Source organism: Anolis sagrei, chromosome 2 (assembly GCF_037176765.1).
Source record: "Anolis sagrei isolate rAnoSag1 chromosome 2, rAnoSag1.mat, whole genome shotgun sequence".
Taxonomy (NCBI): Eukaryota; Metazoa; Chordata; class Lepidosauria; order Squamata; family Dactyloidae; genus Anolis; species Anolis sagrei.
The window spans coordinates 57,910,068-57,926,064 of record NC_090022.1 but is presented as its reverse complement, the minus strand read 5'-3'; the positions used below and the strand labels follow the sequence as shown (position 1 = coordinate 57,926,064).

Below are 15,997 nucleotides of genomic sequence, written 5' to 3'. Positions count from 1 at the left end.
AATGTGCCCTCTATTGCTCGTTTCTCAAGAAGAATATGTAGTTTGACTGCAGATGATGCTGTGATTTATCCACAGATTTTAGTAACCATGATTCATTTTGCTTGTTTTATTCTACATACCTTTTTTTCTAAAACTTGCATAAGCTGAAACGTGTATTTGCATAAGACACAGTGTTGTACATCTGAATTAGTAGATCCCTTCCAGAATTCCTTGTCCATAGAGATCATACTCCTTATAGAGTATATAGTCTTTCAAACGGTTTGGAAGTGGTAGAAAGGTAAAGAAGACGGGACAACGTAGACGTAAGCGGCCTAAACATTTTCTGATTCTCAGGCGGCAAAGATGTTTTAAAGAGCGGGTGTTTGCTGTAAATAAATAAATATTATTATATTATTATGTAATTTATCCATCCTTGTGCCTCTGGGTGGGACATAGCTGGTGCCAGGTCACTAAGCGGCCTAGTGGCCTCTTGGGTCATTGTATTAATATTAGACATTTCAGCTTCCCATCTGTAAAATGGGAATAATTATTTTCCTGTTACAAAGGCAGATGAGATAAATGCCACCTGTCAGAAACATGCATAAAAGCAATTGAGATTATTTTCAAAATAATGCACTTACCTTATACAGTGCTACATTAAAGCATTAAGTACATTATTATCTATCAGAAAAGGTTACAGTGATTCTAGGGCAATTCTTATCACAGTATTTATTGCTTGTAACAATACTATTATAGATTAGCAAGTTACTTCATGCAGAAGTTTATTTGCTTCATTTATATTTCTCCTTTCTCACCTCTGAAGGGGGACTCAAGGTGGCTTACAACAGCTTATTTTAGATCACAGGTTCATATGTGATCTAAAATAAATTATAGTGATAATTGTGCTTTTTAGCAACATCCAGCAACTGGTTTAATTGTGAAATTCTTACCAATTTGAGGGCTGTACTACACCAATTTTCATCTCCAAAATTCAGCTTTCTACAGCTACTAGTTGTACTTACTCAAAATTGCATGAATTTCTGGCCACAGTGTTTGTTCTTGAAGGACATCTTGAAGCTTACAGCAGATTCGGATATGATCAACATAATCTAGCATCACACGCACTACTGTCCCAGAGAGGTGTCTTAGCCATGTTACAGTTATAACTTCACAGAACTGAAGAGAGAAGAACAGGACAGTATAAGACCTCAAAACTCTATTTTTGTATTGTTGAAGTGCTCTGGAAGAACAAATTTAATAAACCTTTAGCCCGTACCTCCCATATAATTCAATTGCTTCTATACCATACCGCTATTAGGTAAAAACAGCACTATTGCAATTAGGATAACCAAGAACTTGCCAATTGTTCTACAGAGTACTTGTTAAAATGACAGTAGATTCTGTAATCCCACAGGTCCGAAACAGTAATGTGTAGGGTAGATAAATGTATATCTCTTCATTTGTTTTTAAAGGTACGACCCCCCCCCCCCCCCCCATTAAGTTTCACTTCCAGATTTGCAATTTGGTATGGGTGACAAAGCTTTAGGGAATTGGCAGGGATATAAATTTCCCTTCCACAGCTTACCATTGTGTCTTTGATAACAGTTGAGGTCCACCCCTCAAACATGTACTGGGAATGTACATTGTCTCCATGAGGACAGTCAAAGCAGCGGTGAACATCGTACCCATAATTCAGCAACATCCTTAGCATGACTTCATCTTTCAGTGTATACTGCAGAGCTGATGGGAAATGGGTTGTGTTAACCCTGCAGAAGTAGTTCACATTTGCTCCGTGACGAAGGAGGAGGCTAATGAGCTCATAGTTGGCCATCCGCAAGGCCAACTGGAGACAGTTCACTGGGTCTTGGTTTGGTAGGGCTCCAGCTTTCAGGAGCAGCTGAACTGAAGTAATATCGCCATTAGAGACAGCAAAATACAAGGCTGACTTCCTCTCATCATCATAGCCTTTGCGAATTCTCTGATGCAACATAAAATTGACATCAAAACCAGATTTTAGAAGGAATTCAAGGCACTGAGGATGCCCTCCTGCTGCTGCAGAGTGAAGTGGACTGATCCCACTTTCCTTTATGTCAGAAAGATCTGTTACTGGAACCAAGATCTGCAGAGCTCTGAGAGATAAAGAAAAGAAAATCCAACTATTCAATAATATTGTTATGATGACAAGGCATTGGGGGAAAACCGGCATGAAGGGTGGCTCGTTGTGAGAAGTTTCCACTCCCTTTCCCATTCAGCACTACCAAATGAGAGCCATTCTGTCCTAATTAGTGTATGAGTAAAGAAGGAACTCAAGAGCAAAATGTGCAAGAATTACCAAAGAGTATGATTGTAAAACAAGTTTGTAACCCATTGCCAAAACTGCCAAAGTTGGGATGACTTCATTTCACACAGCATGAAAACTGCCCACAAAAATGGAGTTGGATTTGGTTTGCTTGGACTTTCCACCTCTTTCCCAAATCACAAGAAACCTCACAAACCTCTGTGGGCACAAAGATAAAATGGTGTGCAGCAAGAAGATGGCATACAGCCATCAATCTACCCATCACACAGATTGCAAACATGTTCATCAATAACTTGAGGACTTTACAGTAAATCAGGATGATGGTGGTTCGTGATTCAGTGTAGGGTAGCTTTGCATGCGAATATTTGTATTATGCTGAGAAGATATTGAATTGAGACTTTTATCAGCCAGTCTACCTTCTGTACGTACTGAGGAGGATTTGACTATCTACTTATCTATAAATCTGTCTATCTTATTTATTATATCCCTCTTTTTCTCTCTTAAAAGAGACTCAAAGTGAGTAACCATGTTTTAGCAAATGAACAATTTAAAACCAAAAACTTATAAACATTAAAATAAAATTAAACATAGGAGCATTAAAATATATAGTTAAAACAATTTAAAAATTAAAATATATTAAATACGCAAATACAAATCTGCACTCTTGGTCACAGTCTTAAAAATGTTCTTTAAAAGCCTGTCTATTTTGGACAGGCAGTTCCAAATACGAGGTGTAGCCACTGAGAAAGCACTCTATTGTGCCTCCCACAACCATGCTTGAGATGGAGGTGGAAATGAAAGAAGGATTTCAGGGCCCAGGCAAGTTCATACCAGGAGATGGCTGCCCAATAGCTTGGACCTGAACTGCAACCATTACTTTGAATTGTGCCCTGAAACAAAGTAGCAGCCGGTGAAGCTGCTGCAACAAGGGGGTTGGGTGCTCTCTGTAGCCAGCCACCATTAACAGTCTGGCTGTAGCTTTTTGTACCAACTGATGTTTCTGAGCACACCTCAAAGGTAGTCCCATGTACAGCAATGGGAGGAAACTAAGGCATGTGCTACCATAGCCAGATCCAGTGTTCCAAAGAATAGGCATAGTTGTTGCACGAGTCTTAAATATACAAAGGTACTCTTGGACACCACAGAAAGCTGGGCCTCCACGTTCAATGCTGAATCTAGGAGGACCCACAAACGATGGGCTTGTGCTTTCAGGGAGAATGCAATCCTATCCTCTTCCTTGATCTGCCCTCCAACTGATTAAGAGCACCTCTGGCTTGTCTGGATTAAGTCTCAATTTGCTTGCTTTCACCCAGTTCATTACTGATGACAGACACTGGTTTAGGGTGAGGACAGCTTCCTTGGCTTTGGGTGGAAAGGAGTAGTAAAGATTGGTGTCATCTGCATGTAGAGGAGTATCTCTTCTTCAGGTTTCTTTCAAGGTTCATTCCTTCATTTAAAGAAACTTGAAGAAGAGACACTCCTCTTGAAACAAGGACATAAAAACCTTGTATTCCCAAGACTGTCTATCACATCTTGAATTTACATGGGACAATATTGGATATGTTGAAGTCTGTCTACATGACCTTTGGAAGATTTTACAAATTATTTTGAAAAACATGAATATTATGTTTGTTACACTGTTGTAAATTGTTCCTATGGGTTTGTTTCCCATGCTTATGTATTATATGAGTTAGTTTGATACTTTTCTCATTACTCCAATTGGTATTTGTGCTGAAGCTTATAGCAATAGGACATTTGTGTATTAACATTGTATTTATAGATATCTGTGTAGTTAGACTATATTCCAAAACTCTGAGTGACCTCTCCCAGATGCAAAAGAGATCGGGCTGCTGCACTGACTGCTTCAATACCTGCTCTTTTTGCAGGTGTTAAATGTGGAAAAGTTCTTTTTGCTTTTGGTGATGCTAGATCTGAGAAACTAATCAAAGGCATAGTTAATCTGCCCAGAGATATAACAAAGGGATGGCTATATGACTACTGAAATCTCCCAACTCCCCAACTGCACTCAATGAGTCAGAATAGTGAAACTCACAAGAAGTGTCCCCTATAAGCAGCTCTGTGGATAGGCAAATGACCCGAATGCTTTGGTACATTGGCATCAGCTCCATACTCCAGAAGGAGATTGACACAGTCTGGATTTCCTCCTCCAGCAGCCTCAAATAATACGGATGCACAATCCGATGCCTGGGAAAGAACATTAGCACCTGCATGGAAAAGAGCAGTAGAGGTTTAGGTAGTACAAACCAGGAATTGAAGACCCGCGGGGCCTCTCTCCCCCTGTAATAACTCTTTCAGAAGGAAATATGTTGGAATAAATGGATTTCTGCAAGAATGTGGGAAAATAGGATCAATGTTAGTCTGCTTTATTGATCTACTGCAGGACATTTTTAGGGCTGAAAAATACTGCAAAAGGGATAAATCTGAAGAAAGGGCTGTCAAAAGTCAAAATGGAATTGGAAGATCACATACCTTTTTGCTGCTATATCTCAGCAAACCCATTATTTACTAAACTGGTACAATACTATTCACCACCAGGGTTACATTTTAAAGTCTTTTAAGAAAACAAGGTTTCCTGTTGAACGGATACCAAGCTCCTCCTTTGTAACAATTTGAGTGAGAAAAGGGCTTATAGCATTTGTGAACACATAACAAAAATTGTGTAATATATAAGTACACAAGACATGTTAATAAAAAATACTGAATAAACATGCTTAACCAAAGGCCATAATATACTCAGCCAACATATACACTTTATGATTATCAAGGGCAATTCTGAGTTATTGTGTGGACCATCAACAGATCTGCACCATCATGCCTGATTTTTTTTTTGTCGTGTCTGATGATTGACTTGCAGAGACTCACTGCCTTGAATCTACTGAGGACTTGGAAAGGAAGTATGTCCAGATATGTCTAGGGTTTTCCCACACGACTCCCTTCTGCATGGTGCAGATTGTTTCACCATAACTGCCTCTCCTTCTCACAGAAGGCAGACCAGGCTTCTAAAATCCTGAATTAAACATTAGAAAGTGATTTCTACGCTTAACAACAATATATCATATGAATGTTCTGGCAACCACCAGAAACCCCGATTGGGATTAAATGGCATGTCTAATTCTCACCTTTACGCAGTAATATTTTCAGAATGTCAGTATGCCCATTCTGTGCTGCCAGGGCTAAAGGTGTGAGCCCATAGGAACTCCGTGGGTCTGGATCTGCCTTTGAACAGAGCAGAAGCTCCACCATGTCTTTTAAGCCGAGCCTTGCTGCCTCGTGTAAAGCTGTTCTCTTATTGATACATTGTAAGTTGACATCAGCACCAAATTGTATCAGTAACGAAGCAATTTCGTAAGATTTATGTTTAACAGCTGTAAAAGACAGTAAAATTGGGAAGAGCCACACTTAAAGGATTAATTTTAAAAACATTGCACCAAACACTTCGCTTTCCTGTGAAACTATCTTAGGATGAGCTTTTACATAGCTGCCCTATGCTATTTTTATGCAGCAATAAAGGTCACATAGCAATACGAGAGACTAAAGTTAGATTCATCCTAGAGCTTGAAAAAGAGAGTGCAGATATGAGTCTATTTTTGTGCATGGCTCTCAGGGGCTGAAACAGCTCCCTTAGTCTCACTTCCATTCAGAATAAGAGAGTTTGTTGTCCTTTTGGGACCTGGCATGACTCAGGGGAAAATAATTGCAGTGTGCAGCATGTGATGCTTGATCATAGCCAGACCCCGAGTCCAGCAATCAGCAAATGAACTGGCTCTGCCTCTGGAGGAAAAACTCTGAGCCCTCAGTTGCCAAAGAAGTCAGATCTGGGTATAGTACCAGGACCCAAGAGAACTGTGGAGCTCTTCATAAACTATTGCGGAAGCAAGTAATGGACCGTCCCCAAGTAACCTAACTCCATAGGATACAATCACAACAGGAAAAGGGGTTCCTCAGAAACAGTGGGGCTCAGTGAGACCTCCTGGCATAACTATACTCTCAACGAATAAACAACACCAACAAAACTATTCCAACTCATTGGGACTAAAGAAGGCAAAAGGCTAAAATGTCCTTAGTGAACAGATACATGCTGATGCAGTTTTAGGGTTTCATTCTATGAAAAAAGACCCAAAAGAAAATCCCACTGATTTTTCACATAACACATTTCTATAATATATGTTCAGAATTATAATTCCACAGCCAAGCAGAATCATAATATGTTTATAATATTTTCAGGATCAGAATAAGATGAATATGTTCTTCCAAGATTTTCCCAAGTTGTCTGTTTCAGAGATAGCCCATTCACCAGCTGGCTGAGACAACACAAAGGAAATTCTTAGAAGAATCTACGCCAATAGTTCTCAACCTGTGAGTCCCCAGGTGTTTTGGCTTACAACTCCCAGAAATCCCAGCCAGGTTACCAGCTATTAGGATTTCTGGGAGTTGAAGGCCAAAACATCTGTGGACCCACAGGCTGAGAACCACTGACTACATGTTTCAATCTGCTCCTGAAGTGGGTGTGGGGAACAAGGCAGAAAGGGGCATTTGTGGTAATAGGGAAAGTGGGAGGAAACTGTCAGGCACTATTACAGTAGGAATAACTAAGCAGAAACTAAGCAGAAACAAGTCTACAGGTCACTGAATAAAAAATCAATAATTGTATCTCAGAGTTTTGCACAATATGAAAAGGACATCTTTAATATGCTCAAACCATTCTAAATTATATATAACAACAGTATTAGATTAGAGAAAATGTATTTGTTTTACCAGTGATTAAGGCAGAATCTCCTTCTTCATTTTTAACATCAGGATTAAAATCATTGAGAAGTAGAAAATGTACATTTTTTACAAGGCATTTCTCTACTGCTAAAAACAGAGGAGTTTCTCCCTTCAGATTTCTTTGCTGCCACACAACGGGGTGAGAAGCTGAAAGAAAATCACAACAAACAGATAAGTATTTACATAACAAATTAACACAGAAATGAGACTTGAGAAAAACACCCACAGAGGGTTCACCTTTAAGAGTTATTTCTAGAATATGCCCATTTGGTTGTGCTGCGGCTTCATGCAAAGGAAGGCAGCCTTCTCCGTCTACTTCCCGAAAAGCAGAGGCATTCCTTATCAGGCTGAGCAGAGTCTCTTCTTGACCTGTTGAGTAAACAAATGGTTTGAATAATGCACATCTATGTCCCGAAAAGTCAAAGATAATTTAAAATATTGTTAACTTTAATGAACTTAAAAAATTAAGCTTTTTTTTTTTTTTGGACCAGCAAGCATTTAAATACTGTGATTGGTACTTTCCCAAAATGTCTGCCCTGCTCATGTATAAACTGTGTATAGTGTGATAGATATGACCAGTCACAAAACTCCATTGTCCACCAGAAGACAAACTGGTGACAGTAAAAGAAAAATAATTTGCTCTAGAACCTAACTACAACAGAGACGTGGGGCATGAGTTGTAAATATCAAACTATCATTTTCGGTCTGTGCTTTTATGCGTTCACAGACATTCATAACAGGCAAACTGGTGAAGCTCGGAGATCATAACTTCCTACAAAACTGAGGTCTCTGCATCTTTTAGAATCATGGGATTTGTAACGTGCTTCAGAGACCCTTCAAACTACAAGCCATGGAATGGCACAAGATGCAACCATGGCAGTTAAAGAGGGCAATGTGAGTGCAAAACAGAGGCAGAACTAACCCTTACACAATTACAAACTACATATTCGTCTGTATGAAGCACTCATTTTGTGGAAGGCAAATTGGAGATACCTTCCATTAACATGAATGTACAAAACATGAACGTACACGAACGTACAAATTAAAACATTTATACCTAAATGAAACATCTATCAAAACACACTCATCCACAAAACCCAAGCAAAACACGCACAAATCCTCAAGGTTCAGGCATCCATGAACAACAAACACACATGCCATGCCACACCAAAACAATTGTTGACACAACAGCTTCCCAACCCCATCTCCTTGTAGCTCTGGAGGATGTCATGTATCATCAATCCAAATTCTCAACTTTTTTCTGAAGTAGTCAGATATATTCAAAATGAAGTCCTGGGTGCATATGCACATCATTTTTATTTTCTCATACTAGCTCAGAGAATGCTCAGCGGCATTAACAGAAATAAAGGTATTCTTGTTCACAGTGGAATCTGTGGGGAAATTCTCAATTACAATAAAGTCTGAGCTGCTTCTTGAATATATGTATGCACGTCACTGGATGTCTCAGCATTCAGTAGTTCATTATATGGTTGGCTAATCTGGTAATATAAGACTTTGTGACATAAAGCGAAACAAATGCTTCATTTTATAGCTGAAATCCCCAAGAATGGGCAAAGCATGCTTTGTTAACTAACAAAGATACTTAACTGTCCGAACGGCAGCAATTATTGCCTTGTGATTTTCACTTGTAGCAAAACCAAAGCTACAAAGAACAAAATAATAATAACACAATTTAAAAAATGCTTTCCCTTTGTCAGCATAAAAAATAAATTAAAATGGAGAAAAAGAACTTTTCTTAAGTTGACAGATTTACTATACAGCTGTGGTGAGTAATAAGACACCAGTCGTACTCACATTTGTCTTTAAGAACCCTGTAAAGTGTTACGACACTATGGGTTTTGTCTTGTTACTGCGCCCTCATTTTCGATTTATGGCAACCCTAAAATGACTGACCTGTTGATTTCAGACACTTTCTCTTTGGGAAAATAGATGTTGTAGAATTCACAATTCTATATCCTGAACATGTAAGTCTACTTTCAAGCATGCTATGCTCCAACAGGATTCCACCTATGTTTCTAAATCTGACTTTAAGAGCTTATTAATTGTTGGTTTGAAGGACAGGATACAAAATTACCACTTTCTTATCCCTGATTCCAAAGCCAAAACAAAAGTGTTAAACCACAAATTCCACATTCAGCCTCCACTCTCACAAAATATGCTTATTGATAAGGGATCATAGGCCTTTAGCAGAGACCCTTCTGAAAAGTCAAACAATCTAGCAGAGGCTCTCCTGAAAAGTCATTTGAGTATTCATGTTTGTGGATTCACTAAATACAGGACTGTAATTTAGAAGTAGATAAAGGATTTGTCTATAATAAGGTAGATCAACCCATATCTTGCAAGTTAGAACCAGAAGTTATGAACAGGAAATCAAGAAAGCCTATTGCAAAAGGAGATTACCATTCTGTATACTATGGGAAATTAAGCATTCTTCCATGGATTCAGTTCTTGGACTAATTGAAAGTATCTGCATTACAAAGCTACATGCTGATAGCTGTGACTGATCATTTCCCTCCAGAGCCTTGGAGAATGTGTGTAAGTGCCTTCAAGTTACTGTTCAACTTATGGCAACTGAATGAATTTCACTGATGAGGGGCTTTGTTGTAAATACCAGTACAACAAAAGGGAGAAGTGCAATTTAGGTAATATGAAAGGATAAATGTATATTTTTTAAAAACGAAGGCCTTGAAGTGTTCTGAAATGGAGTTGGTTGTGTAATTTGGAACATTAGCAATGGGACCAGTTATGTTGCACAGCAATTTAGGATCTGGAGTGTTTGAATTTTAGAATAATGCTTTTTTTTAAAACTTTTGCAATGTTTGCATTTACATAATGAGAAATCTTTGAGATGGAACCCACGTCTAAACACAAACATTGGACGTTTCAGATTTTGGACTTCAATCTCTTTATCTTTACAATCAGTAAACTAGTGCCTGGATTTGCTTCTCCACTCTTTCTCTCCGTTTTGTATCAGGTCTTTTGAGGCTGCAAGCTTACAGCAAGAATTGCTTAATTGTGACAATGTGTAAAAGCTTGACAATATGTCAAGCTTTTGGGATGAAGAATTATTATTTTATTATTTTATTTAGAGTTTTTATAACCCGGTCTTCTCGACCTCCGAGGAGGGACTCAGGCCGGCTAACAACATAAGATTCAATACAATAAGAAAAAAACAGTATACGTCATCAATATAAAATACATTAAAATACAATTCATACAATTCATACAAGTTACAAAAAAGTCAGTTCATTAGAGTAAATCACAAATTCATCGCCATCCGCCAGAAATGTCAGTAGTTATTGATTCAGTCATCATTCTGCAAATGCATTATCCCAAAGCCATGTTTTTACCAGCTTTCTAAATGTCAGGAGGGAAGAATGGGCTCAAAATGAAGTCAAACACACACATTGGAGGAATATCCCATGTGCATATTATTCTGCAAACAATGCTTAATGTTTGAAAGTCTCACTGACTTTTTCACCAATAATGTCATAGTTACTACTCAAAGAAACATCCAGAAAAATATACATACCTATCACAATTTTCTGTATTCACTGTCTTGCTCTTGTGAATGTCCTGCAAGCTTTGTTGAATGACATACTGAGTAGGTATGTCATCATCAGCATCATCATTTGTATTTGTAATATCATACATGTTAAAACCACATGTTTTAGATCACAAAACCAGATGGGACTAAATGGCGGTTCTATGCCAGACTTTTAAATTCGTAGATTCTTCTGTTTGCCAGAGACATCAGGTGCTATAAGTATGAGGAAAAATACAAAATGACAAATAGAACAACATAGTATTTTTCTTTCTTTCACTAAATAACAACAAAAGAAAACATAATTTAAATAGCTCTTTTTGCATCAATTTGATTTTCTGACCACTGGTAGGAAAAAGGAAGGTAAATCTGGATTAGTGTCAAACCAGATGAAGAGAGAAGTAGAATTAATCTAATGACAAGTTGAAGCCATTCATAACTGAACATTGGTAGGGTGACACATTGTTTTAATTTTGTAAATATATCAGGAGATAATACTAATTAACATGTTACTTCTAATTTTCACACGCAGCCAGTTAAAAAGTAAGGTATGAACTATATAAAGTCACATTTATCTCTTTGTTTTCAATGTGTGATTAGCACAGTGCTTCGGAGAAAAGTTGATACTCCTTCTGGGATAATCTGGTGGGTGGATGTGATGTCCACTATTGATCCTATTTGTCCATACACATGGTTGGGGATGCCAAGTGCTTCAGAAATGCCAATACATCTTCAGCCTGATATTCCTCTCTAGGATACAGTTACGATTGTGTACAGTTTCTATGCAGTCCTGTCACCCTGTGAAGGAGCAAAGACTGGAAGATGAAGCTGTAGACCAAAACATCTCAAAACAGCTGGTCATAATCATAATTTCATGGTAGATGTTTGCTGAGTAAACCAAACTTCATACAAAAAGATAAAGCACACATAATTGTTACATCTGAGTGAATACTCATTTTCCACTGTTCTAACATGCAATTATATTTGGACTTTTGTTGCTTTCACAGGAACTGTTAAATCATGATGTGATTTTTTTCAGAATGTTAAAATTTAGCTATCATTAAACAAATTAAAATATAATTTGCTTATGTTAAGGAACTGTAATCAATTCCCCTTAAGATGCCAGTTTGTTAAAAGAGTACTAAGATATTGGTTAAAATGTTAAGAAAAAATTACAAGTGCTGGAGAGACCAAACCAGAAAAGGTAACATATCCGGAATAGTGTCACATTGTTTCGCTCTGCGTCTACATTTTTTTCCTGCATTTTTTATTTGGTTTTTCACAATCCAGGAAATGCATGAAGCTAATACCATAGTGGATTATTACAGTGCAAAGATCTGGCACAGCAGGTTAAACCACTAAGCTGCTGAACTTGCTAACCAGAAGGTTGGTGGTACAAATCCGTGGGATGGGGTGAACTCCCATTGCTAGCCCCAGCTTCTGCTAACCTAGCAGTTCAAAAACATTAAAATGTGAGTAAATCAATAGGTACTGCTCTGGCGGGAAGGTAACGGCACTCCATGCAGTCATGCCGGCCACATGACCTTTGAGGCGTCTATGGACAATGCTGGCTCTTTGGCTTAGAAATGGAGATGAGCACCACCCCCTAGAGTTGGACATGACTAGACTTAATGTCAAGGGGAAACCTTTACCTTTACTTTAGATCTAAAAAATCAAGCGCAAACATACCTGATGCAAATTGTATATATTGCTGCGGATCAATCAGAAATGATTTGTACAGGCATTATGAAATTAATGAGAGAAAAAAACCCAGCAACTTTGGATTCCCACATCATCTTACTATTTGGGGTGAAAGTTACTTAATTTAGCAGATAATGAAGACAAAAATTATGAGTACCTTGAAATCAAACCTTAAATATAAAATTTAAATCATGCTAAACACATTTAATTAGGCAGGATTGATTAAATGAGAAAATTAGATAAAAACAAAACACAAAGATTCATTACCTTTTTGAACAGTACTTATTTGTTACCTTTTGAAATAAACAAAAACAAAAACATTCACACCTAGCTCCAACAGAAAAGAGTTCTTTCTCCCACCCTGGACATTCCACAGATATATAAACCCAATTTTCCTAGTTTCCACAGACCTCACAACCTCTGAGGATGCTTGCCATAGATGCAGGCAAAACGTCAGGAGAGAATGCTTCTGGAACATGCCATATAGCCCGGAAAACTTACAAAAACCCAAAAATAGGTGGCATTGAGAACTATTTGATATCCTTGCTAAAGAATTTTGTAGTGGTATTTTTCAAAAAGTATTTTACACTAGTTAATTAAACAATATGAACAAAAATGGAAGGAAACAAGCAATATTACATCAAGTAAAATGTTTATTCAGCAAAATAGCAAAATTCCAATTGTTATGTATTTGGATTAAAACTAGTTTAACAGTTTGAAAAGGGGGGATCAGCATATGACTAAGCAATGGTCAGAGTAATTAAACAAATCATTTCATTTTCCTTTCATGCACCAGTGTGTGCAATTTCTTCCCAATGATTCACCCCATCCAGCCACCTCCTTCCTTTCACAATCTTGACCTCATTCCTGTTGAGCATGAGGCACACAGGTTGGGTCAGGCCCATTAAACAATATCACCCATAGGATCTCAGTGTAAAATGCTCAGAATTTAATTCCACAAATAAAAGATAATGACTGCAAACAACTGCAAACATTGTGAACAGACAAGCACTGAAGTGTGCAATACAGACTGATCTTTCCAGAAGGAAGCAGCATTTGCTCTACATACTTCAAATAGTGTAAACATTTCTACTGTCATTTCTAATGAGGTTATATTCCTTTATCATACACTGAAAAGATTCATGGTTATATATTACATGAATATGTGAAAATGGAAATGATTTTAAAACATGACGCCACATATTCTTCTCACCTTTCTTCCATGTTCGAATCAGAAACGTTCTTGCAGCCTGTGTTAAGGCTAAGGGTGATGTATTGAAAAGTGATCCTTGCCTCTTGCATAGTCCAGATCCATGAATAACTTACTATAAATACCAGTGCATACATAAGATACTCTGCTTTACCCACAAGTTTCTACAAGAGATTACATGAGAGTTAGCAGTAAAGACCTGAGCTTGGCGTGTGAATAAAAAAAGATCAAACACCCCAACATTTTTCACCAAAATACATCAGATGCAATTAGGTGAGCATGCACATTTCAAGAACTGCAAAGAACATTGATTTGTTCCATTCTGAAGTTTTTATTAAAGCTGTTTCCAAAGCTGAATAAATTAAACTGAAAATAATTTCCAATGGTTGAAATAGTTTTCAGTGGTTAGTAGATGTATTTCTTTTTGCTAGGATCCAACAGATTATGTCTACAATTTTCAGATTGTATCTATATATTTTGTAAACCTAAGAAACAGTGAAGACAGTTCCCATAATCTACACGGCAGTGGATTACGCCTTTAAATCTACCACTTAAAACTGCCCTTAAATCTACCATTGAAATCAAAAATATGTGACCTCCTGCTTACCTTTAGTTGAATGACACAAAAGTGTGTGTTTGTGTGTGTAGAAAATGAGAAGCTATACTTACTGTGAATATTCAATCTGCGATGACAGGAGGAGCAATCCACCATGAATATTCATTTTGGGATGACAAGAGGTGTACTCTAAGTTCCTGTGCGCCAAGCCACCTAGACAGGACACAATGTTTTCCCCTCATTTGGTCAGCTAATATTCCTTCTTTTCTCAATCGGTTTGATTATCTAGTCTTGACCTATTCCTACGCCTAACTCCTGAAAACTTTGTCTCATTGTTCTTATTACTAATTTTCCCTGGAGAACAGGTATGGATGGTTCTTTCTGCCAACCCAGAATGGTTATTCAGAGTAAGTATTCAAGATGGCACAGCGCCGCAATCCACCATAACTGAGATTTATCCAAACTCTCTAACAATACATTTTAAACTTCTAAACTATGAAACCACAGTTTGAAGGACTGTTCTGACAAATACATCTTATGCCAATTTATACCTATCCAATTTACAATGTTTAATTAAAGTAGTTGGTTCCTTCCACCCTGCTATACATATATCTGCTATACATACATCTTGCAAAGATATTGAAACAGCATAGGGTGCCCTCATAACCATCACACTTATTCAATGTGAACACACATTCCTTAGCTTTGGCTGAGCTTCATAGTTACAACATAGTTATAATACTCAAGCAGTCACTAATTTGCAAATAGGTTTGTTCTTAAGTTGAATTTATTTAGAACAGATACATTTTAAGTGTAACTCCTATCTATCTGTCTATCTATCTATCTATCTATCTATCTATCTAAGGTTTGGATAGCATAGGGAAGGGTTAACATCTATGTGGTGGTAATTTTGCTGTCTGTGCCCCTTTTTCAGAAGATTTCACCTCACTTTCTGTTCTTGTGATGATTGGATTTTGAAAAATTTGTCTGGTGGAAAAAAGGATTGGATGGCCCATGAGTTCTTTTCTAACTCTGTGATTCTATGGTGATGCTAAAAAAATCTCCTCTTTCTTTCCTGCCTTTTAAGAAGCAAGAAACAAAAGACGACACAATAATAGTTCAACAAAATCAATACCTCTTCATATGAGCTATATGCATAATAACACTTTAGAATCTTACTATCAAAGAACAGAAAGATGCATCAGTATTTTTACAAAGAAATAACATTTATTAAATGCAAAACAAAATCTCTATAAACATCTGCAAGAAAACTGTTTGCTTAAGAAAAAAAAACGAGAGAAACAGAACACATCTATACATTCAGTTTTTTAAACTATTTGATTACCAACTTGACAAAATTAGTCATCCAGTTGGCAAAGCAGAGCAACTCCTCTCTTAATCCAGTGCTGGACTGGTTTATCAGTTAAAAGCATTAAGGCAATGACAAAATTTGTAGAATGCCCAGTTGTTGAAAGAGTTCCTTTACGTTCACTTGTCTTGTAGAGTGGACACATGTAGGCATTTGTTTTCTTTATGTCTGATTTTTTTGCTTGAAAGGAAAAGAAAAAAAGAATTATACTGTAAGAGTAAAACATCAAAATGCTGTAGTTTAGAAAGGTAAATAAAACGCTTTTTGTAATAACTAGAGTCTTAAATAATTAATCTTATTTAGTTTAATTTAAATCTAAATTAAATGTAACTAAATTAATGGGATTTAAATGTAATTAAGTGTTCAAGGATATTTGAAGAACTGTTAGCAGACTACATGCCTAACATATTGGAGTCAGTTTTAAGAATAGGAATCACACCTGTGTGTGTATTTTATTTTACAGGACCTCAACAGTCCTGAGGCTTTAATATCTCCTCCTCACCCTATATCACAAAATCTCAAGACAGATT

The 15,997-nt window shown here is 37.3% G+C and overlaps 2 protein-coding genes across 2 annotated transcripts in view; both read right to left on the bottom strand.

The window, feature by feature from the left end:
• Positions 1 to 91: 91 nt before the first annotated feature.
• Positions 92 to 13,764, bottom strand: ASB14 (ankyrin repeat and SOCS box containing 14). Its single transcript, XM_060766096.2, has 11 exons — positions 13,546 to 13,764; positions 10,620 to 10,847; positions 8,675 to 8,729; position 7,989; positions 7,304 to 7,435; positions 7,055 to 7,213; positions 5,419 to 5,664; positions 4,332 to 4,503; positions 1,565 to 2,108; positions 1,002 to 1,155; positions 92 to 365 (listed from the first exon to the last, which is right to left on the bottom strand). The coding sequence occupies exons 2-11, from the start codon at positions 10,739 to 10,741 to the stop codon at positions 187 to 189; spliced, it is 1,764 nt and encodes a 587-aa protein (XP_060622079.2). The 5' UTR covers positions 10,742 to 10,847; positions 13,546 to 13,764; the 3' UTR covers positions 92 to 186.
• Positions 13,765 to 15,303: 1,539 nt separating this feature from the next.
• DNAH12 (dynein axonemal heavy chain 12) overlaps positions 15,304 to 15,997 on the bottom strand; it is a 110,342-nt gene continuing 109,648 nt past the window's right edge. Inside the window, exon 74 of the mRNA XM_060766097.2 lies at positions 15,304 to 15,647. Within this exon, the coding sequence (XP_060622080.2) occupies positions 15,457 to 15,647 (191 nt within the window). The 3' untranslated portion in view covers positions 15,304 to 15,456. The remainder of the gene's footprint in view (positions 15,648 to 15,997) is intronic.

Excerpts from the sequence above, each read along its gene's own strand:
- ASB14 (XM_060766096.2), bottom strand. The coding sequence starts at position 10,741 with ATGTATGATATTACAAATACAAATGATGATGCTGATGATGACATACCT. Across the intron at positions 8,730-10,619 it reads AATACAGAAAATTGTGATAG|CTTTGGTTTTGCTACAAGTG; the intron begins GTATGTATATTT and ends TGTTCTTTGTAG. Across the intron at positions 4,504-5,418 it reads GAAAATATTACTGCGTAAAG|GTGCTAATGTTCTTTCCCAG; the intron begins GTGAGAATTAGA and ends TTTTCCATGCAG.